Here is a 24979-nt window from a genome sequence, read left to right as displayed (position 1 = left end):
AACTTGTTGCAATATTTATGTGCTTAATGGGGTAATACAAAAGATGGGAACAAATATTGTTTAGCCTAACACGAAAGAACAAGACTGAAAGACAGACAAACTTTCATCATTCAACAAATTCCAACATCCACTGCAACATGCAACATGCAACACGCATACAAAGCATTTCCTTTACGATAATGTAAAGAAACAAAAAATTACTTGCAAGCACAGAAAAATAAAGCTCAATATATTCCAAGACTAAAAAATGGGTGATGATTTTCAAGCAATACTTTGGTATGGTTTAACAATAGTGGTAGTATGTCTATATATGAAGGCATTATTAAGCAGCTTGCTTGAGCTTCTTTGTGATGGCTGCAATGTACTTCCCTTGATGAAATGCTTGCTCCAACTCAAGCTCAGTTGGCTGTCGTGATCCGTCACCGGCGTAAGTTCCGGCACCATATGGACTTCCACCTTTCACTTTCTCCATCTCAAACATGCCAGCACCGAACGTGTAACCGATTGGAACGAATATCATTCCATGATGAACCAGCTGAGTGATAGCAGTGAGCCTGTCATGGATTCAACAAACTTCAACATGTTAGTATTTGATTCATCTTGATAATGGAGTAAGAAACCAAGGATAAGAGGGTGCATACGCTGTGGTCTCTTGGCCACCACCTTGAGAACCGGTGCTGTAGAAGATTCCAGCAGGTTTTCCTGCAAGCTGTTGAGTTCTCCATAAACCTCCAGTAGCATCTAGAAAGGCTTTAAACTGAGCAGCCATCATTCCAAACCTTGTTGGGAAGCCGAACACGAAGCCGTCAGCTTCAGAGAGATCATTTGGTGTAATGATTGGTACATCGCTCTTGGGTGGTGCACTCATCTTACCAAGCACCTCCTTGGGCAGTGTCTCAGGTACCTGTTCATAGTTTCACCAAGACAGAAGTTCTATTAAAACATCTTTTTTTTTCATCTTCACTGACAGAAAAAAAAAATCATCAAGAATGAATTTTGGAGCAGAGTTTTGTTCCAAGACACTGCAGCCTACACAAAAGTTAATCACACAATAACTATTTGCAAACTGAAGGAATCAGAGATCATCCTGCTATCTTGAAACAACATTGGAGACATAGAACTAGAAGAGACGATTGATAAAGATAAATTATCTGAAAGTACATGGAAATCGGAGTATATGGTGACAGTGGAAGAATTTAGCCAACAGAAAGTTTGAAGCTACCCACGATCCTGTTTAGACAAACTTATTCATATGCACTAGTAGGAAAAACTGATTTTAACTTCTATAGCTTTTACTTATAAGATAAACATATTTTTATACAAATGTTTGAGAAGAAGTTTATTCAAAAACAAGTTCTTATTTTCTTCATGTAGCAGTTCAAAGGCAAGCACAATAACGTTGAATTGAAAACCAATAATATCAAAATAACAGAGCAATAGATAGCTGATAAATAAGTTTTTTTTTTTTTTTTTTTTTAATTTCTTCATGCACTGATTTGTTCCACAGAAGAACGAGCCTTAACTCTGGAACTGATGTTGCTCACCATTTGTAATTTCATGCTATGAAGGTGAAACTAACAATGCGATAGGTCATTTACTTTTACTGCATTTATTTACACTAAAGAGGAATGAGCCTCAGCTCTGGAGCTGATTGTTGCTCCCGATCTGTAATTTCAAGTCATGACACAATGGAATGCACAGGAAATGTAAATTATGGAACATAAAGACATGCCTGCCATAATTTTGCTTCAACACCTTCCACAGAAGAAGCCCCTTTCTTTATTTCTTCTGCTAGTTTCTCGACATGTCCATACATGGAATAATACCTATCAAAGCAAGACAACTATATTGTAATTAAAGCTACCAGAAACATGTTCAGTAATTCAATTCATTAATGAAATAGAATTCTTGTGGACAATAAAAAAGAAAGGAACTGCGAATCAACATAACATGTGGCAGGGAGCATGAGCAAAGGGTTATAATGACCAATATAATATAACATTTACATAAAAACAAGACTGCATAAGATTAAAGAAAATATTGCTATATTTCCAATCATTTTAGATGGATCTTATGCAAGAATAAATAGTGCAGTCGTCAACATCCAAACACCCAATTCCTCAATTACTAGTACAAATTCCAAACGTAATCTAAGAATTCCAATTTTCACCAACAATCAAACACTTGAATGTTGGTTCTCTAGAAAATACAGCCAACTTGTGTTTGTTTATTAACATGGAAACATAAACCTCATATCCTTAGTGACCCAGTAGTCAAGCTTGATTCAGTTTAGAAACTGTCGCAATGAAAGTTACTTATTATAATGGCTTGCATTGTTGCACATGCAACAGGAACTTGTGACATGATTTGCACTCATGCCTGTGGAAATTGAATTCAAAAACGTAACTAGGAAGGTCACTCAGAAATTATCAAACGTAGAAAAGACAAGAGGACCTTCAATGAAAACATCATGATGAACCAACTCATGGGTAAAAAGTCCAACCATGAGAACCAGAACATCATGACAACACTTCTTTAGAAGTTAGAACAGGGTCCAAATGATTGTGTAGCAGAGAGAAAATTATGATCCTACTCAACATTTAAAACATTAGAGAATCGCAATGCACTATAGACAGGCTATTAAACACTAACCAGTACATATTCTTGCAAATATTGGAATCGCTTGATCTGAAAATCAATTGCTTCTTAGTTTCCTTTTGTAATTTCCATTTCCTTCATTTTAAATTAAGTGCCAATTTCACCAGTTGGCATAAACAAATATTTAGAAGTTCAAAACCTTGGAATATCAATATACTGTTTTATACTATCAATCCTTTCCCCACCTTTGATAGCAACTATTACCAAAAAGATAACTGAATACAAATAATCTCAGAGAAAAACTTACAGAGAGCAATAGAAAAGCCAATTTATTATGTGATTTTTTCATCTCATAGATATATTTATTTTTCTAATGAACATAGCAGCTAGATGGATGACAAAACAAACAGAGCCAAAAGCACACCTTTTGTATATTTCTGTAGATGTAGATGTTGGGTATTTGAACAGGCATTTGCATGTATTGCTTTAGTATTGTGACACCAATTAACTATTGGTTTATTCTTAAGAATTTCAATGAGAGATCTCAAAGGCCATACTGATCAATTATTCACTTTGATTCATTCTCTCAATTTTACAAGTTGCCTACACATGAAAATAACAGATTTCATACTGCCTTCAAATTAGAAAATTTGAGATGTTCAGTGTTCACACATATTGCCAAACTGTATGAACCAAATCTTGTCTGATGTGATTTTAATTGAGTATCACAAGAGAAAGATTAAATCATCATCAACAAAAGCTCTCTATTGCTTGCACGATAAATTAAAAATAATATACAAAAAATGAAAATTTTTCCCTAACAGAAATTGGTATGAGTGCTTCTACTGATTGCCATTCTTCATCATACTAAAGAACAGAAATATTTACAATACTTCAGCCCAACCATACTTCCAAGAGCGAAGAAATGTTGATTTTAATGCAAATCATCAATTCTTCAATACTAGTCTAACTCAAAACAACATAATTTTATGTTCTTATCTTTAAGGGTGATCAGCACAGTAAACCCAAAAGAAATGAACAACGTCGCTGCGTTGCAAAATTACATAATGGGGGAGTCTATAAACATCTTACTTCCATTACTCAACATTTTTTTATCAGTAAAATTCAAATACATAATCAGATAAATGAAACCAAGGAAAAATGTTTTTTCTGCACAGTATGATTCTGATTACCACCAAACCAAATGCAGAACAATTCATAGAACAAAATCATCAAGAAAACAAACTCACAAAAGGGATTCTGTGACACCAACACCATTCTGCCAACAACCCCAAAACTAAGCGATCAAACCAATTCCCATCACATGGCGCATAGACCACGCTAAAAAGAACAATGCATCAGATCGAAGAAAGCGGCGACACCCCCAGATCTTCAATGGGCATTCAAAAGGCCCAAAATTCAAGAAACCGTTGGAGAGGTGGAGAAAACCCAGAAAACGAAATCTCATCTTGATCATCATAAATGCCGAAACAAGGGACCAAAAAAAGAAAGAAGGTAAAAAGGAAAAACAACACTAACGACAACGACAGTACGAACTCAGAAATTAACGAAGAAGATAAAGAAAGCTTAAGATAAAATAAAAAAACCGTTATGTTAAAAGAAAAGGGTGTAAAGAAGCATACACAATATAAACTTTGACAGCCATTGAAGTCCAGCAAGGTCTCCGAGTGTCTTTCTCTGTGGGTAGTTTTGTTACCTAAACAAGAGCACTAAAGTTGACGATAGAAAATGGGAAGGAAGCACTATATATAAATATTATATATATATATATTTATGATAATATGATGTGTACTTGCACATTGGATTGATTAGTCTGGCAGCATAATAATACGTTTTAATTAGTGGGTAATTTTGTTGATTTGCTTTATGGCTTTGCCTTTTCGAACGTTTGGTAGGTGAAACGACACCGTTGTCTACAACATGATTAATGATGATAGGGTGGTGTCACGCACATCATCATCATGGTTTTCGTGAACTAATGCAGTTCCTCTAGAAGCTGTCAATTTTTTCAACTTTTATTACGTCATTTGTCATAAAGAAAACAAAATAACCTTTATGTAGTAATTTATTTTATCTTTTTATCCCACTTCTCACTCTACTTTTTTATTTTTATTTTCTAAATTACAATACTATATATCAGTGACAGTGAATCATATAAGATTATTACGATAAAGAAAAAAAGTTTTTTTGATTCAAAATTACACACTCTAATTAAGTTTCTTATCTGTGTCTAAATAAATATACATAACGAATTGATAAGAAGTAAGCGTTGTAAAAAATAAAGAACTCGTTTTTGTTAGGTTTGAAAAGGAATTTAAGAGAGCAAATAGATTTTCTTAGAAATAATGATTGGAAAGGTGTGTTAAGCATAGGGTTAATGATGTGATTTTTGAATGGCATTTGAATTAAGAAAAAGAATGAGTGAAGTGGGGTAATTGAGAAAGGTGGGGTTGGTGAGATGAAAGGCGTTGAATTGGTTTGGTTGGTCTAATGACATAAGACATGGTCATGGGTTGAGTTGTGATTGGGTCCACCAAGACCATCATTTCAATTCTGATCAAAACAAATTTAAGTGTTCATAGAATTTGCAGCAATTGCTGAATGAGGTTTATGGACTTTGACTTTCCTTTGATTTTGTGTTTCGATTCGACAAAAGGAATTAGATCACACACCGCACACTTTGCTCACCTAAAATCATTAGTAAATATTCTGGGAACCTATCTCATTTTTAGTGTATAGATTCATTCTCATAAAATTTTGTATTTGAGTTCGATTATAATTTCACTCCGAGTCTCGTTATATTGTTAAATCTTACTTTAAATTCTCTATAAAAACACATCATAATGAATTTGAACCTATTTCAAGTTTATTCATTCTACTTATCCAATTAAGACTAGACAAGAATTCTTGATGATCTGGTTTCCATATTAACTCTTGTGGTTTCAAAATGGAAATAACATGAATCTTTATACTTCAAAAAGAAGAAACTATATATATATATATATACATTTTTTTTATGGAATGATGGTTGATCACATTCTTAACCTAACCAGTAATTCTAATCTCACGTCCACTTTACACAATAATTTCTGAGATAATTAAGGAAAGAGATCAAAAGAGAAAGAGAGATACACGGAAAAACAGTGTCATGATTTTTTTTTTTTTTTTTATAAATAACATTATTTATTTAGATAAGATCTCTGCTGATATTCAAATCTTCTTTGATCGTATTTCTCATTTGATGAAAGCTTCATACATACATTCACACCTTCACATGTGAAACGAAATAATTGTAATTAAAAATTATGACCATAATAATTATATATTAATATACTAAGTTAACATTTTCAATTTTGACATCATCGATGTCTATGCTCAAATGTCACCATGAAGCTTCCTTTGACACATAACCATTGTCCCTCTTTTTTCTTGGAGTGTTGCAGTTTAGACTTTTATTTTTGGTTAAACTTTTCCTACGCAACAGTGTTACCATTGCACCCCATGGATTAGTAACTTTGATGTGGACTTGTAACAGTTTAGCCTAGGCGTTCAGATATGTAATTGTACTACATCTATTTATTATTATTTTTTTTAATATCGAGAGTTTAATAAGAACTTAATTGAAATGCGTATTTATGAAATTTTAAAAATTATGTTGTAATATTGAATATTAGAAATTATATAATATAATTAAAGTATAAACTATCATGAGTATTTAAATTTTTTAAAAATTATAAATATATAAGAAATATAAGATATAAGACATACATAAAAAAATATGTTACAAAAGAATAAATTTGTTATTTTATTTTATTCATACATTATATTATATTATATTATATTATATTATATTATATTATATTATATTATATTATATTATATTATATTATATATATATAATATAAAGTCAAAAGATTTTACGTGATTTTTATATAAAAATAAAATTATTAAATTATTGATTCAATTTTTTTTCTAAATGTAAATTTAGATGAGATGCGAAATTAAATAAGTATTGAATAATGTTTAATATATGTATAGATTATTGCTTGTACTTATAGGAAGTTGTTATTTTATTATGGTTTCATGATGTTGGGTTGTCTGCTAGAGATCTCCCATGTACATTTGTTTTTTTATAAAAAAAAGTTAAAACACCACAAGTTCTCTATTATAATTAATTAATTATTTTTTGTTGATAAAAATTTTAAATGAGATTGAGGTTTGTATGTTCTTAAAACACATTACGTTGTTTAATTAAAATCTCATAAAATGAAATAATTAAAATTGTGATAAAAGAAAAATTAGTATGTTAGTGAAATTGATGAATTACATTAGGTGGCATAGTTAGATTACGTCCCTTTTATTTATTTATTTTATTAAGGGAAGAAGAAGAAGGAAACAAGATTTAAACCCCTCAAATCAACAAATTTGGTAATTATATTTCAACTCCTTGTATATTCTGTAACATACTTTTCTACCTTTCATCTCTAATATTCATTTTCTTTTTGATGCATATACAAAGTGGTAAGCTTAATAAAGAAGCAACCCTAGTTTGAAGTTTGAAGTTTGAAGTTTGAAGATGATTGGCTGAGACTCTTGCGTTTGATGTTATGGCATGTGATCCCTGAGGAATCACGAAGCAAGATAGCACCATAATAATAACCCTAATAATAATGCCACCATGGTCGGTTTCTGACTGTGAATGAAAAAGTTACCATGCTTCTTTTTCATCACTTGAACATATTTTTTATATAATGCAAAAAGTGTTACTCATCATCATGGGTGAAGTACATTTTCAGGTTCATTGATGGAGAATATATCAGTGTAACTCGGCGTTAGGTGAGTTCACAGAGTTTTTAACTCGCACTGGGGTAACAATATGATGACCATGGACCAGTTTTTGAGACTTTGCACCAAATCTGGAAGACAAAATAAAGTTCAAAGGTAAATCTTTCATAATTTTATTCACCATTGCATCCAAAGAAGCCACCTTCAACCCTCTTAAGGTGTGGATTACGTAAGTACACAAAAGTGTAGAACTCTATTATTTTTCATTTATTTAGACTTATATATCTATATGTTCTTATTTCCTAGTAAATTACACAAAATTATAAAATATATTTTTTCATTTTATTTATTTTCATCAAAATAAAATAAAACTGTAAATAAAAATATTGCTTTGGTTGTAATGTAATGGACCAATTACCTGAGATTTTGGGGTACTTTTGATTGGACCCATGAAAGATGGATAACACCTAATTGTGCATGATATAAACAGCATCCTAGTGGAGACTTTTTGCCCCCTAACTCTTCTCTACAACACACTGTGGTCCAATCTTTGATTCTCTCCCTCTTTTTCTTTATTTCTTCTTGACAGCTATAACCTCTATTTTCTGGGGTGCAGGTCAATTTTGGGCTATGTTTTAGTGTGGACGTGGCGTTTAAATTTGCGTTTCTAACACAACAAATTCAAAGGAATTAACTGTAAAGTGCATGAAGAGTTGAGCAAGTATTGGCGTCCTTGCTAAGCATTAATGTTGAAAGCTGACAAGTGCCCACTGTTCACCTTTTAATTTGTCTTTTCATAATGAAGCCTCTTGCGTTTCTACATCATTTTGTTGATCGAGGGAGAAAAAATGCTAAAAGTTTTTGTCTATTCACTCTTTCTGATTTCACCTTTGGAGAAATTAGGATACATGATGAAGTTGTAGACCCTGCTCAAGAAATTGGAAGTTCTTTGCATATTAATAAGATAAGAGTGTTGACGATAACAACTCTAGTTTATCATAGCATTTGATTATTAAGGTTTGGTTTTATAACAAGCTTATTTATAAATTTCTTGAAGATAAACTCTAATACATGAATATGTCAGGTAAATTAAATGTAAGTAGTTACATTTGGTATAATTAAGTGTCTTAGCACATTGTAAAGATTAGAAGTGTTTCTAGTAATGAATGTCACATGTAATAGTGTTCATTAATTATGGTTTAGATAGTGGTTGTATTTAATGGATGTAGTTGAAAGATCTTGTCAAGAAGTCTATAGATAGTCCTTTTACTATTCTATGTAAAATACAACAAATTATAATATAGAAAATTTTTATTGAGAGAGACTTGTTTGTCAACAAAATCTGATATTATGTTAGGAAGTGAGTTTTAAGCTTAAATTAATTTTACAAAAAATTGTCTTGTAAAATAAAATTTGCATCCACTTCTATATTGTGAATTAGTCTAATCACTAATTGATGTGAGAGTTTCAATAAATCTCAAATTAGTCTAACAAACATAAAATATCGATACCACCTCCGACCAAAAATCTTAAAATAATAAATTTACTAGTCTTTTTTCTTATATGATCGTCAATCTTAAACTCCCTTGAATTTGCAATCACTTTTGAATTGCAAGTAGAGTGTTGATATCTTCAAAGAGCTTTGTTTTACTCATTAATACCAATTCTATCTCAATTCTATCTCATGTCTCTCTTCAAAAGGTCCACAAGTCTTTTTTTTTTTTCACCAACCTACTTGCATTCCTTTTTCCTTCTCTGTCAAACACACATGGAAAAAAATTATTTACAAAGGATTTGAGGTTGCAAATGATTTTCCAACTAAATACACTTGTTATAACTTCTCGTGTCATTGTTTCTTTTGATCTTTTTTCCGACTTAGTTTCAGTCAGACACAGAACCAAAACAACAAAACCTTTGATGTGATTGCTGAGAAATTCTCTATAATGCTGAAAATAGCCACGCCCTCACGCTAAGCAGTTTCGTTTGAGAGCATATCAAGAAGCTAATAATGAGAATATTTATAGGATAGCTTCCTTTTGAAACATGTTTGGAAACACAACACTTGTTTCAGGTTAATTAACATATTTTCCTCAGTTTCATGGGAAGAAAAAGTAGAAGGGCTATGTTCTAAACACTAATCAATCCATCAAAATATTTACCTTTCTAGTAAAAGATGAGTGAACTTGATTTCAGACTTTTTATAGCTTAGTTTTGAAGCAGCATAGTTTCTGTTATCTCAACGTAGCAAAAATTTTTGTTCTTTTTACAAATATTGTCAACAAATTGTTGCTATATCTTCTCAAACAAGACCAGTAGTTACAGAGAACTCCTGGTATCATTTTCTCGGATGCCAAAGTCTGACCAACTTTAAGGTATGAAAAGTTGTAAACCATGATTTGATTTCTTGGTTACTTTTGTGACCCTTTTATTGTTTTCTTGTGATATCATATTTTCAGCTCTTTTAGTATTCTCTTTCAATATTAGTAATGTTTAGTCACAACTTTACTCAGAAGGAAGAAGGGAGAGAAAGAGTGAGTGAACATAGTCCTTGACCTAGAGTTAATTTCTAGTGATACAAAATGTTATGTATCTATACAAGGTAGATGATGAATGTGACTAGCAAATATTATATCAACGAGCTTCTAATAAGGTAATGGTTATTTCGTTTGTTGAACTTTGTTGCTGCTTACTTGTAGAGGAGTCTCCTTCACCTGAATATTTTCCAAAGAATCCTGGTTGCTTTGGCTCAGGCAATTCAACCTCACTCACTAACATTAAGAGCACACTAGACATTCCAGGCCTATCATCTGGATTCTGTTGAACACACAAGAGACTAACATGAAGGCAATGCAATATCTGTGATTGAAAATTGGAGTTTTCTAGGCTTTTATCAACCAGTTCTAGTGGTCTTCCTTTTTTCCAGAGTTCCCATGCCTGAAAGCCATTAAAATTGCTTGTCATAAAGGATACAAGCATGTTTGATGCATGAGTTTGCAATTTGTGTCTAATTACTTACATGGCCTATGAGATTTTGGCTGTGGTTCTGATTATAATACCCTCTGCTTCTCTTCCCAGATATAATCTCCATCAATAAAACTCCAAAGCTGAAAACATCAGATTTCACTGAAAATAGCCCATCAGTTGCATATTCTGGTGCCATGTAGCCACTGCAGAACATATTTTACATGAAAACTGTTAATTCATTACTTGAATTGAAACTCTTTAACATTTTCTAAAATAGATGTCAAGAAATCAGCTTGACTGGAAGAACATTTATTCACTTACTAAGTACCAACAATTCTTCTGGTGTTTCCTTCTTTCTGATCTCCACCAAATATTCTAGCCATGCCAAAATCTGAAATTTTGGGGTTCAACTCATTATCAAGTAAAACATTACTTGCTTTGAGATCTCTATGAATAATCCTTAGCCTAGAATCATGATGAAGGTAGAGAAGGCCCTTAGTAATCCCACATATAATGTTGAAACGCTTTGACCAGTCTAGTAACTCACTCTTTTCCTGATCTGCCAGATTTTTCCATCAGAAAACAAAATCAAATTGATATATGCTGTTAAAAAGTATTCTAGTGTGTAAAGAGTTTAGGGGATACTCTATCGTGAGATTAATCTTAACTACTTAAATATACAATTCCTTCCTTGGATCCATACCAAAGATAAATGAGTTCAGGCTACCATTTATCATGTACTCATACACCAACATTTTTTCCTCTCCTTCAAGGCAACATCCAAGAAGCTTTACAAGATTTCGGTGTTGAAGTTTTGCAATCAATTTTACTTCGTTCTTGAATTCAGTCAATCCTTGTCCTGAACTTTCTGAAAGCCTCTTCACAGCAATTTCCAGACCATCTGCTAGTGTTCCCTGAAAAGTTAAATTTTCAAATGATCATAAGATAGAAAATTTCATTTTATTTCCCAATTCTTATGGTCATGATAATCTATAAGCAAATTACCCTGTATACAGATCCAAAACCACCTTCTCCGATTTTGTTCTTGAGTGTAAATTTGTTAGTGGCTTTGGCTATAGTTGACAAGTCAAAAACTGGTAGGTCCATATCACCCACTTCCATTGCACTGTTTTGATATGATTTGATACTGAAGTCCGATCTCTCTGACAAAGTATAAGTGGATGAATTTAGATTGTGATAATGATAACTGACAAGCATTGCAGGAAATGTCTTTCAACTTTTTGAAAGAAACAAAAATTCATATTTTCATGCAATGAAAAGAAATCCTATATCTTGCTTTGAGTTATTGACCAAGGAAGGAGAACCAAATTGGCAATAGTGGAACCTGTACACTGTTTACTTCTACGGCTTTTGATGTGGATCACTGCATGGCTGGGAAATAATATATGCATACATCTAACACAATACTACAACATTACTAAGAAATTCAGATACTGTTTTTCCCCTCATGAGAAGAGAAACAGAAATGTGAATTTTACCTTTCACATTGGGGCGTGATTTCTTTCTATAACACAAGCCAAGTATTATTAGAATACCAGAAACTGTTGCCACGGCAAAAGAAACTGTCACTGCAGCCAGGACTCTTCCCTTCTTGTGGCCCTTACTGGTGTGTTCTAATTGAATTTGATCACAAATTTACAGAAGCTGGCATAAGTATTCCCAGATGAAAATCTGGCCTAGCTAAGAAATTTAATTGAAGGACTAAAAGGTGACAAAGTTTAGTTCCTACCTAATTCTGAAGCATCCACTCGAACATATACTTCCTGGCCTCCATCTGAAAACTGTCTCATATCAATGAGATCACCAAACCACATGGCACAACCACTTCCTTGTCCACTGATATCTGAATTTGCATAAGCCATACATGAACAGTTATCCAAGCACATGGCTCTGCATTCCTCTAGCCCAATTGTCTGATCTAGCCAACTATGTGTAGTGTCAGGCGTTTTCATCTCAGGAAGTTTGATAAATCCATCCTTGTGCTTGTTCTCACAGCTTAATTCCTTATTGCGGACACATCCATGAGACCAATCCATTGAGTTCCATGCTTGAGGGGACCTAGGCTTGAACCCTTTCAAACATTGGCACACAGGTGAATCTGATATAACACAATTTGCATTAGCTCCACAAAGGGAATAACTGTCACATAAGTCCAGTGGCACTGAAGTGTAGACCTCCCATATTTGCTTTGATTCAACCCACACATACCGTCTACGAACATAGCTTGTTGCATTCAGCACCAACCTTGAAATCACAGAGGTGTTCTTAAGGCTATATGTGTAGTAAACTTCAGCTTCGTTGAAAACAAACCTGAAGTCATAAATGGGGTTGGCCTTAACATGTGGTGAACCACTTGAATGCAAGCCATTCCATGGTCCACTTCGGTAGAACTTTTGGTTACCCTTCATCATGTATGCTTCAGGATAGTTGTTGAGCACCATACCGAAAGAGAAGTCACTGGGAGATGGATCATCAGGGCTCTTCCATGCTGTTATCTTCCTATTGATACCAGTTCTCAAGTCCCAACCAAACTTCATTTCTGGTAAGAAGGTATCAGTAGGGTAGTCAAAGCTCTGCCACAAGTAGGCCTCAACGTTTGCATCTTTCTCATCTCTCATCACAAGATTGCCAGAATCTAAGAGAAGGGCTACTGGGCTTTCTGCTTTTCTCGAAGAGTTTGTAGTCCAAACAACTTTGCCCTTCTGTGTGAGGACAAGGTTCCCACTGCTGGTGTTCATTCTCAAGATCCCAGATGAATCATTGATTGGATTGAGGCTGTTTGCAACCCAAACCACAGTTTGAATAGGGATTTTCCTGTACCAAATCCCCAGGTAACGTTTCTGGGAATTCCCTGGGGTGAAGAATCCAAGTTCAAAGGTTCCATCTTTCGAAACCAAGGTGGTGTTATCAACATCGTCCCTTAGGGACAGGTCTTGAGAAATGGAATCAAGTGCCAAGGAAATTTCACAAAGACAGAGAAGTATATGATAACACAGAAAAATGATCCTCATTAAAGACATAAGCTTGTAACTTGTCAAGAACTATGCATTTCAGCTACATAAATATACAGTGATTGATAAACCAAAGGAATAAACAACCTGGATTGTAAATTGCTTAGGCTTTTGCAACGATGTTATTGGCACCCTATAAAAAACTGAATTGAGTGAAATGTGAACACAGGAATGACCATGATGCATCACTGTATCTGGATGGAAAATGTTACTTCTTTATGTGATTTTCATTCAGTAATAAATAAATGCGACTGAGAGGTTGGTTGTGGAATAAGAATATATTATGTTACTTTCATAGTAAAAAATCACGAAGTGGTGGTTTGTTAGGGGTGGTTGTGAAAATTTATAGAAGTAGACTTGAACAAACTGGTGCAGTTTCTTTGAAACAACGTTGAACACTAACAGACACATTATTGGAGAGCAGAAGAGTAAGAAATTCTGAATGAAACACTGCTTTAAGCAAAAGTCTAGAAACTCAAGACTCCATAGTCAAAGTCTCTATCTCAAAGACAAGACTTTTCTTGGGTTGCCCAAAACTTTAGCAAAAGACATATTTGTATCTGTTAAAATTATTCCTTGGTGCCTCTGTCTCACTTATTTGTTTTCTGTATTCAAGTCCTTATCTGTCAATTGTATTTATGTTTTTTTAATACATGGAGAAAAGAAAAATAAAATAAAATATTTTTTTGTAAGAACATTTTTAAGCTTTGAAATTGATTTTACAATTAAAAATTAATGAAGAAAAATTCATTGCATTAATTGTGTGAAGGACCAATGAACAGAAACAGTAGCATTCAGTTTTGGTCATAGTTTTGGCATAATTCAACCTTTCTCTGTACTGTATAGTCAGTAGCAAAGAGGTTTTCTAAATCTGGCTATTGCTAAGTTCAGAGAGTGGAGAAAAGCTAAATTGAAGGAACTCACAACACAAGTCAATCTATCACATATATCAAGATCAAAGGAGCATTTATACAAAATGAATATTTTAAAAAATAATGACTCTTTAAAAAAGGGCTTCTGGTTTTTATATATATTTTTCTTAATCTAATTTATTAAAATAATTAAATATTGTAAAAATGAAAAGTGAGAATATTGAATTACTCGTAGAGTAATGTAACCTTCTTCATAATTTTTGTATTTTTCTTTTCTATAATCATTGAGACATTTTCATTTTTAATTATAGAGTAGTGAAAACTTAATTAAAAATATACAGTAACTATTACGAAACAATCAAGACTCAAGACATGATGTGAATGTAATGACTCGACCATATTACTATTTTCGTAACTTCGTAATGAATTTTATTGACGACTTAGATTTCAGGGATATTAAATATCATAACAACACAATATTACAAAAGAAGAGTAAAATTCAAAACGGATAACAATAAAACTCTATTAGGTTACAATTTTAAAAGACCTTAATTTTTAAGGTTATTTATCAAATAGGCTCAATTTATTTTTTATTTACGTAATGATCTTTGGTTTTTAAAATATCTATTATAATATAAAGAAAACAATACTCCATCTAAATGTTCAAGATATCCATCTTATTCATTTAACGCATGTCAATTTCATTGGTTTTCTTAATCATTTTGCCTCTAACTACTATTCAATGAACAAAAATATCCTAATAGCTTTATTCTTAAAATGACCTCGGAAAGTGAAAAGAGTATTTAAACCACATTCATAGTCTCATATTATTTAGAAGTCGAAACCTAAGAGGAATAATGAATCATTCTTGATGGAGAGCTTAAGGAATTGATGGTTTCGTTATCAGTCCCACGAGACTGATGGTTCCATTATCAGTTTCACGGGACCGATGGTTCAAGTTAAATCAATTTCATATTGTTTTATTTTGTAGGAGGTCATGTTTCACAAATCTTTATATGACATAAAGCAGCCTCCTCAAGCCTGGTTTAGAAAATTCAACCTTGTTGTTTAACAATTTGGCATGTCTCGTAGTGAAGTGGATCATTCAGTTTTTTTATCGTCACTCCAGTGCTGGATGTATCTACTTAATAGTATATGTTGATGACATTGTTCACACAAGAAGTGTCTACCTTGGCATCTCCCTCTTAAAGCAACATCTTTGTCATTATTTTCATACCAAAGGTCATGGAAAACTTAGATACTTCTTGGGTATTGAAGTAACACAATCCAATAATTGTATTGTCATATCTTAGAGGAAATATGCATTGGATATTTTCGAGGAAACTGGGTTAATGAATTCTAAAGCTGTAGAAACACTCATGGATCCTAATATCAAACTTCTACCTAAATAGGGAGAGCCTTTCTCAGATCCTGAACAATATAGAGGATTAGTTGGAAAATTGAATTATCTTATTGTTACTCGTCTTGACATTTCCTTTGTTGTTAGTATGGTGAGTCAATTCCTTAATTCCCCATGTGAAGAGCATTGAAATGTAGTCATTCGCATATTAAAGTATATCAAAAGCTCTCCTGGAAAAGGTTTACTATATGATTCCAACCCTAATACAAAAGTTGTATGCTACTTAGATGCTGACTGAGCATGATCTCCTTCCGATAGAAGATCTTCTTCCAAATATTGTCTCGATTGGTGGTAATTTGATCTCTTGAAAGAGCAAAAAACAAAGTGTTGTGGCAAGATATAGTGCATAAGCGAAATATAGAGTTATGGATGTAGCCACTTGTGAACTTGTTTGGCTTAAGCAATTGCTTCAAGCATTGCAATTTGGAGATGTCACTCAAATGACACTCATATGTGACAATCAGACTGCTCTTCACATTAATTCTAATCTTGTCTTTCATGAGAGGACCAAACACGTTAAAATTGACTGTCATTTCATTCGAGAAAAAACCTTATCCATGGATATTAAGACTAAGTTTGTCAACTCAGGTGATTAGTTAACAGATATTTTCACTAAGTCTCTTTGAGGACCTAGAAGTGACTATCTTTGTAACAAGCTTGATACATATGATTTATATGCACCGACTTGAGGGGGAGTGTTAGATAATGTAGTATTTTCATTAGTAGTTGTGCTCAGCCCATTCTGTATTTTTGGGCTTGTCCCATTATCATTATAAATAAACTATCCTTTGTGTATGTTTTACACAAGAGGAGATTAATCCCGAAACCTTTTTTTCATATTATTCAACAACAATAAATGTCAATTAGGTACTATGTGCAATGGTGTCTATGGAACTATATAGGTATTTATTAACTACAGAACAATTGTATGCTTAGCACAATTTATTAGAACCTTTTCCGTATGTCTACAGTTGAATAATTTTTTTCAAAGTTGTAAAACATGATAACATTAGCTTCTATTAAATTTTGTTTGATATGCTAGCTTACAAAACTAATAAAACTTTGAAACTGGAGAATAATATTGAAAGTTTAGCCCAACCCTTTCCTTAGGTATAAATAAAAGAATGAAATTCAACTAATTTTGATGTGAAAATTGTCATTATCAAAAGAATGTACATGAATTCTTGATAATATGAATTTGAGATTACGGTGGTATATTATAGTCAAAGAGTGTTTAACTAAGGCTATGGTTAAGAAGCACATGAGTACTACTAAAAATTCTCATATTACATGAGAATTTTCTTGCAAATTTGCTAAAAGAATTTGCAAGAAAAGACTTTTTCCTACTATTTTTTCTAAGAACTTTAATTGGCAGGTAATTTCTTCGTGGATAATTATTTCTTACAAAATTATAAAATTCGCAAGTATTTTCTACAAAATTTGTTGCAAAATTTGTTACAAAATTTATCAAAAGAATGTACATGAATCCTGCAAATTTTTTTTCATAAAAAAATTTATAAATATTTTCTATGAAAAAAATTTCAAAACAAAGTTGGCATGAAATATGGATTTTTCTAGTAGTGTGATATTTTAAGATGTATTTATTGGGTGACTCAACATAAACAATCCCTTATTTTTAAATTTGCACTTTGACCATTAATGAATTGAAGGTTTCCAGAAATTTGAGAGATGTTCAAATTAGATTATACAGAGAACATGATATCCATTTCTATTGATTATGGTGTAAACTTGAGAATATAACAAAATAAAAGCTAGAAAAGAATTGATTTATTAATGACAATAAACACACAAAAATATGTAAAAATGGACGTTTTCAGTGGTGCATGCAAGTTGGATCATGGGTTAGGATGTGATAATTAGTTAGTTACAAAAAAGTTGGTGGTTATAGAATTCCCAAAAGGGTGAGTTTTTAGGGTTTGTGATTTTGTTTCATTTTTCTGAATGTGCTAATGCTTTTCTGTATGTGCTAATGCTTTCTGCAAGTGTTGTTTATGGTTACATTGGTGTTCGTTTGAAGGGTAAGAGTTTTTTGTTTTTTGTTTTCTTGGAAGAAAAATTGATTTTTGATTCATTTGAGATTTTTTTTTTCTTTTTGCTAGGTTTTGTTACTTTCTAAAAGATCAGTTTAGTAGAATGACTATTAATGTTTGAGATGATACACATTCATCATTGTGGTTACAATTATTTTGTTGTTGCTCTTGATAATATATATTAGGCTTAAATACCTTTTTGGTTCTAATTTTGGTGAGCTTTGTTTTGTTTGGTCCTCATTTTTTCGAAATGTTTAAAATGGTCCTAATTTTTGTAATTTGAGTTCAATTTGGTCATTTTTGTAGATGCCGTTTAAATTGTTAACGGAAGTGAACAGTAATTGTCACGTGTCACTCCATGATTTTTTTTTAATTTTTTTAATTTTTTTTAATTTTTAATTTTTTTTTAATTTTATAAAGTTGTCCACGTGTCAAGTCAGCATTGTGACACATGGCAGTATCTCGTGGCTTATATTTAATTTGGTCCTAATTTTTGTTAATATTGTTCAATTTAGTTATAATTTTCGTTAATTTTGTTCAAATCAGTCCCAATTTTACTTCTCTCCAAATTGACCAAATTTAATTTCTATATAATTGTTGTATTGAATCATTTAAAAAATAATGAAGAATTTTCTTTCTAATTTAAAAAACAATGAAGAATTTTTCCTCTAATTTTAAACTAACTTTAACCCTATTTTTTACGTGTACCAAATATCACTCATATATAATAGTTTCCCTAAAAAAATATAGTTAGATTTGGTATAAATATAATGAAAGAAATATTTAAAACAAATGTGGATTTTAATAAAAATAAAATTTTCAATAAAAGTTTCGTTAATGGTCATTTTGGATAGAGACAAAATTATGACTGAATTGAACAAAAATAACGAAAATTTGGACTAAATTGAACAAAATTAACGAAAATGGGGACCAAATTGAATATAAGCCACGAGATACTGCCATGTGTCACAATGCTGACTTGACACGTGGACAACTTTTTAAAATTTTAAAAATTTAAAAAAAATTTAAAAAATCACGGAGTGACACGTAGCAGTTACTGTTCACTTCCGTTAACGACTTAAACTGCGTCTGCAAAAATGACCAAATTGAACACAAATTACAAAAATTAGGACCATTTTAAATATTTCGAAAAAATGAGGATCAAACGAAACAAAACTCACGAAAATTGGAACAAAAAAGATATTTAAGCCATAATATTATAAACTTACTCTAAAGTTTTCCTAACTCCGTTGACTATTATAGATGGATGATACATACTGCTATAATTAGCAAGCCTTATTCATGAGGAGTACGTTCAATCCCTCAAGAGTGGATCAAGCATGTTGGTTATGAAAATTGAGGGAAATGAACAAATGTGTGCTAAGCAAAGCAGTTCAGTTATTTCCCTTAAGTTTGGTGATTTCATGGTCATTGATTTGCTTAAAGTTATTATTTAGTTTGCTGGATTAGTTGCATAATGTATTTGCAATCTTTGTCATTAACTCCTTTGTGTGACTGCATGAAACATACTATTATAAAATGGGTGTAATGAAAATGCTATAAGATTTTAGGTTTAGACCATCCTTCACGGCCATGGGCTTTGAAGTTGGTATATATATTTTTTTGTTCATACTACCGACTCAATGAAGTTGATATGAATCTTCCTATAATCATTAAATATTGTCTTTACTTATTTCAATATTTACAAACCTATATTTCAGGTATTGGAAATTGGGTTACTGATTGTGTTGTGCCAACTTGCTGATGGCATATGCTTTAAAATTTTGTGGGCATAATACTTTTGAAGTTTTTTGCCCTGATTTGCAAAAAATGGTAATATAGAAGTGACATGTATGGTGTAAAAGTATAAACAATTGTCTCGTTGCCTTCTTTTCCTCTCAATCATTCACATTTCACATTTCTTACCAAGTTTCAGTATTTAGTGCTTGAAATAAATCCTGATAGTAAAACCATTTCTTTTGTTAAAGGATTTTTATTAGAAGTCTATATAGTAGTTATAAAAAAATTTATTCCTAAACCATTTTTTTATTTCAAACTTTTTAGAACCAAATTTAATATTTATTTCATATATTTATTAATTTTTCTAACACCAATTATTTTACAGGCATTTGATTAATGTTTTAACAACTTAAGCAATTATAAAATGAACAATCAACTTACTTAACATCTCTTGCACAATAATTAAATATCTTCTAATATATATTTACAATCTAAAAGATACGCTATCATAAATTTGTATTATAATTATCATTTTAAATTGTTATGTTTAACTACTAAATATAAAATTCACATTTATATTATTAAATAATATTCATGTTAGTGTAATTTTATAATCTATATCTCACAAAAAAATAACATGGTTATTCTTAAAATAATATAGATAAATATATAAAATAATGTTACTTTAAATAATATTTTAATAAAAAGGCTTATAAAGAAGTTTTCTTTAAAAATAAAGATTTAAACCTAAATAAATAAAAAATTCAATTTAGTAATGACTTGTTGTACGTACAAATTGGAATTAATTTATACAATCAATAATTATATGATTTGTTTTTTAAAAAAATTCATTAATTGAACAATTAATTTTATTCATTGTTTTTAATTTTCCGATAATGAATGGATTTTTTTTATTTCATATATTTTGAAATCTTTTAAATTTATATATTTGTAATTAATAATTATATGATTAATTTATAAAGATTTATTATCAATTAGTTCATTTCACTGATTATTTTGATTTTCTTTAATTATGAATGAAGTTTTAATTGGTAATATTAGTATAGTTACTATTATTTTTGGTATTATTATTTGAATCAATAAATATATTTTATTTTAAATTATTCCTTTAATTGTTAATAAAAAGAATTTGAATTAATAATTACTAAAAATATTTATTATATTTTTATTATTTTCATTTACAAAGTCAGTTTTAATATTAATTTATTTTTATAATTACCGTAGAGATAACATTTTTTAATCATAATGATTATTTGATTATGAACAAAAAAATCAATATATTTTCATTTACAAAGTCAGTTTTAATATTAATTTATTTTTATAATTACCGTAGAGATAAATTGTTTTAATCATAATGGTTATTTGATTATGAACAAAAAAAATCAATAATCAATAACATCATTTTCCTTAATTTACAATATATTTATAATTGATATTATAATTTTATTCAATAATTATCTTTCATCTAAATACCTTTCTTCAATTATTAATATTTTCTTGACTATTATTGTTTGTTATTATAAATATAATCAATTGTTATATTTTATTTTAATTAATTTACTAATGCTACTATTTTAATATTTAAGAGAGGTTGAATTTATATTTATTGAAAATTAGAAGATTTATTACACTTTATTATTTTTATTTAGAATGTTAGTATAAAATAATATTATTTTTTAATTATTTTATTGCACATAATAATTATTAGTACAAGATGGACCTTTAACATCACCATTTTAATGTCAATCGAGTGAATAGCCAACCTAAAAAATGACAGGTAACATTTTTATAAATAAAATGCCAAAAATGACGTCGGTTCCACTGAACCCCAATGTCAATTATCGAAATGACATCAGCTCAAGAACCTCGACGTTATTTGACGTTGGCCCTCCAGAACCCTAGCGTTAATTGACGTCTATGATGTCATCTCCGACGTTATTTGATGTTAGGCAGAACCCCGACGTCAATTAACTTCTGGTAAGCTAAGCCCTGACTTTAAAATACATTTAACCTACAACGCGGGACCCATATTTCAGGGCATTGTTCTTTCGCATTCATATTCCCTACTATTGCAGCGACGACGACAAACCTTGCACGGTGAGTTTAGAATAGTTTAAACTCAAATGTTTCTTGATTTTGTGCTTCTCCACCATTCTTGCATTTTGAATCGATTATTTTAAGGATTTTCAGATTGTTTTAGCCTCTAACACTCCCTTTGTAGCAGGGACAACAACGAACATTGCGAGCACCATAAACGACGACGAGAAACTAAGGTTAGTTGGGTTTCATTGAACTCAAAATCATGGCTTGTGGACGTTTTTGAACAAAAATTTTGCATTTTGAAGGTTCGTTTGGGGCGACGCAAGACATCCCTCGTGGGCACCTCTTCGATGGTAATGACGAGGTTTTCAAGCCACCTCCAACTTCGTTCAAAAAACTTAGACATTTTGATATAAGATTAGCTTTTGGTTTCCATATACTTTGAGTGCACACTTGTGTCTTAATTGTATTTCACAAACTTTTTAGCAATTTGAGGAGCATTTTTTGAAAAACGTTTCTTATATATTAATAAAATAATTAGTGTCAAAATTAGTTTATGAAATTTTCTGGAAATTATAATTATTCTGGAAATTTTGTTTTTCAGGTGTGGAAAAATTATAAATACAAAAAAATAAAAATAAAAACAGCAATTTTTTATGTCTGACAACGACAGACATAAAAAGACATCGGACTGGGCAACAACCGACATTAAGGAACGTCAAGGTTGCACTCCGTCATCAATTTTGATGTCACCCGATATGACGTCGAAGTTGGAATAGACGTTAAAAGTCGAAAATAACATACGTAAAAGCCTTTTTTGTTAGTGAATAGAGATGACAAATAAATCCGTCTCCGTGGGTATTTTCCGAACCCGTCCCCGTTTTGATAGAGAATCCCCGCATTGACTAAGTATGGGTATGGGTATGGAGAATCCCCAACTTTTTCAACTGGGTATGGGAATGAGTATGAGGATGTACATATCCCTGCTATAATACCCGTCCCTGTCATATTTCCATTCCCCATTTAAATTATTAAAATATTCACAATTAATTAAATAACCCATATATATATATATATATATATTCACAATTAATTTTATCTGCTCGTTTTACATTATTCTAAATCTTTTATATATATATATATATATATATATATATATATATTAATATTGGTTCATTTTAAACATTGGTTTAAATTTTTATATCTATCATTTCTGTTAACAAATTTTAACATAAATTCCATTTTGTATTTTTATTTAATATTGGTTTAACAAACAATAACAATTAAAGAATAATAACTCAACCCTAATCACACAATAATAACTAATTAAAAATCTTCTTAAAAATTAAAATATCTTAATCATTCAACTTCCATCCTCCTTCAGATAATGTCATTTTTTACCTCAATTAGAGATAAATCAACAAAATATTGTAAAAGACTACTAAAGTCAATATGATCTATTTCATTAATTTTAAAAAATTGATATTAAAAATATACTATTTATTTATAGTTAAATGATTATTATTATTATTATAAAATATACACAAATTTCAATATTTAACTTTCTTACATTATGTAATTTTAAACCCAGATTATTATTTTTTAAATATAATAATTATTTATTATTTTTTTAAGACATGATTAAATAAAAAATCGTGCATTTGTACAGGTCAAGACCTAGTTACATAATAAAAAATAATTCTTGTGTTACAAAGTTGATAGGAATCAACAATTAAAACAGAAGCAAATGCAAGAGTAAGAACACAGGAATGAATGAGAAGAAACGAAGGCAGAGAGGAGTTAAACTTTCAATTGTTGGGTAGGATTCAGCTGAGAGTGTTCAATGACCAGACCCATTAAGCCAACGCCAATCGAGCAGATAAAATAATTATTTAACTTTTAAAAAGTAGTAATTATAATTAAAAGATATATATTTATAAATATTGTGATATATAAAATAAATTTTATTTTTTTAAATAAAAAATATTATAAGTAATATTATTTAAATAATTTTTTTATTATAAGTAATTATTTAAATTTGAAAAAGTAGTTATTAAATAATAAAAAATAGTAAATAAATACTTTATAATGAATAATTAATTGGATTCAAAAAAAGTAACACCTAAGATGATAAAATTAAAAAATATTTTTTTATTATGAATAATTTTTTAAAATAGTAATTAAAAAGATAAATTAAAAAAATAAAAAAACATACCAACTAATTATTAAAAAGTAGTTATTAAAATGATAAAACTGAAAAATATTTTTTTATTATAAATAATTATTTAAATTTAAAAGTAATAATTAAAAAAGTGAAATTAAAAAAAAAAGATACGAGAGAAGTATATTTTATATATATATATATATATATATATATATATATATATATAAAGATAAATGTAATGATCTTGACGGAGAGATAATTTTCTAAAGAAGTATTCGCTTTACAGTTTTTTAAGTTATTTTTTTATTAAGAAATTGATATTATATTATTATATCTATAACGATATATAAATATATTTATTTTTCTTTTGATGTACATATTTTATTTATTTTATTTTTTATTTAATAATTATTTTAAAAATTAAGTATATGTTTTTTATTGATTTTAATTCAAATTTTTATAAAAATTAAAAAATGTAAATATAAAGTACAATAACACGTTAGAGTATACAAAGAGAGTATTTTGAGGTATTCAAAACTTATATACATATACATATACATAGTATTTATAAAAGAAAAGTTATAAATTTGTCACTTAAATTATTGTTGCTCCCAATCTCGCTCCAAGACTAAATTACCACATAATATAATCGATAGTCTCTAATCCTATGATATAGAAACCAAAAATTTGATATCCAAAATCAGTTTCAACCAAAACATAGTTTCTAGATGACTTAATATAATCAATGAATTTGTTAACATTACGTCAAATAGTTAGGACATTATTCGAATTCAATTATATAGGGATAAAGTACGCATACAATATACAACACATACATAATAATGTTTTCGACTCATATTAAAAAAACCAAATATATATATATATATATATATATATATATATATATACATATATATAGGATGCAGATAGGACAATTCTTTTCATATTGTTATAATAATTCGTTTTAAATTCCCACAACTATATATTTTAAAATTACCATTTATTTTAAAATTATATGCATTATTATTGATTTTTAAATCGTTATGCGTATTTTGAATTTTCGTACTTGTTAAATAGTTCACATTTTAATTGATTTTTTTATATCACCTATAAATGTTTAATTTTATATGTTTTAAGATTTTATTTAAACTGTTTTAATATTTTATTTGCTGTTACTAATATTTAGAATTTAATTTATTCCTGATTTAAACCTATTTTTATTTATTGTTATCATCGTTTTTCTTAAATTCACTTGAAACCATTTAAAATGT

General features: G+C 30.0%; 2 protein-coding genes across 3 annotated transcripts; both read right to left on the bottom strand.

Moving 5' to 3' along the window:
• Positions 1-85: 85 nt before the first annotated feature.
• Positions 86-4504, bottom strand: LOC114185669 (putative NAD(P)H dehydrogenase (quinone) FQR1-like 1). Of its 2 annotated transcripts, none has more exons than XM_028073536.2 (4): positions 4242-4504; positions 1733-1826; positions 642-904; positions 86-554 (listed from the first exon to the last, which is right to left on the bottom strand). In XM_028073536.2, the coding sequence occupies exons 1-4, from the start codon at positions 4262-4264 to the stop codon at positions 323-325; spliced, it is 612 nt and encodes a 203-aa protein (XP_027929337.1). In that variant the 5' UTR covers positions 4265-4504; the 3' UTR covers positions 86-322. The 2 variants fall into 2 exon arrangements, with proteins under 2 accessions (XP_027929337.1, XP_027929338.1); XM_028073537.2 differs by lacking the exon at positions 4242-4504 and adding an exon at positions 3849-4129.
• A 5432-nt stretch (positions 4505-9936) lies between these two features.
• Positions 9937-13989, bottom strand: LOC114183460 (G-type lectin S-receptor-like serine/threonine-protein kinase At4g27290). The gene is made up of 7 exons (XM_028070485.2): positions 12119-13989; positions 11868-12002; positions 11374-11531; positions 11072-11282; positions 10690-10927; positions 10421-10571; positions 9937-10338 (listed from the first exon to the last, which is right to left on the bottom strand). Exons 1-7 carry the CDS (start codon positions 13407-13409, stop codon positions 10036-10038), a joined length of 2487 nt encoding a protein of 828 aa, XP_027926286.1. The 5' UTR covers positions 13410-13989; the 3' UTR covers positions 9937-10035.
• Positions 13990-24979: the final 10990 nt, after the last annotated feature.

This window comes from Vigna unguiculata, chromosome 5 (genome assembly GCF_037176805.1).
Source record: "Vigna unguiculata cultivar grain cowpea cultivar isolate G323 ecotype 2 chromosome 5, ASM3717680v1, whole genome shotgun sequence".
NCBI lineage: Eukaryota > Viridiplantae > Streptophyta > Magnoliopsida > Fabales > Fabaceae > Vigna > Vigna unguiculata.
Note: the sequence above shows the minus strand (reverse complement) of the source record. Positions and strands in the feature narration are given on the sequence as shown.

Coding starts and splice junctions, on each gene's coding strand:
- LOC114185669 (XM_028073536.2), bottom strand. CDS start 4,264: ATGGCTGTCAAAGTTTATATTGT. Junction 1,827..4,241: donor GCTGTCAAAGTTTATATTGT/GTATGCTTCTTT, acceptor TTGCTTTGATAG/GTATTATTCCATGTATGGAC. Junction 555..641: donor GGTGGCCAAGAGACCACAGC/GTATGCACCCTC, acceptor AATCCATGACAG/GCTCACTGCTATCACTCAGC.
- LOC114183460 (XM_028070485.2), bottom strand. CDS start 13,409: ATGTCTTTAATGAGGATCATTTTTCTGTGTTATCATATACTTCTCTGT. Junction 12,003..12,118: donor AGTGGATGCTTCAGAATTAG/GTAGGAACTAAA, acceptor AAATTCAATTAG/AACACACCAGTAAGGGCCAC. Junction 11,532..11,867: donor ATCACGCCCCAATGTGAAAG/GTAAAATTCACA, acceptor ATACTTTGTCAG/AGAGATCGGACTTCAGTATC.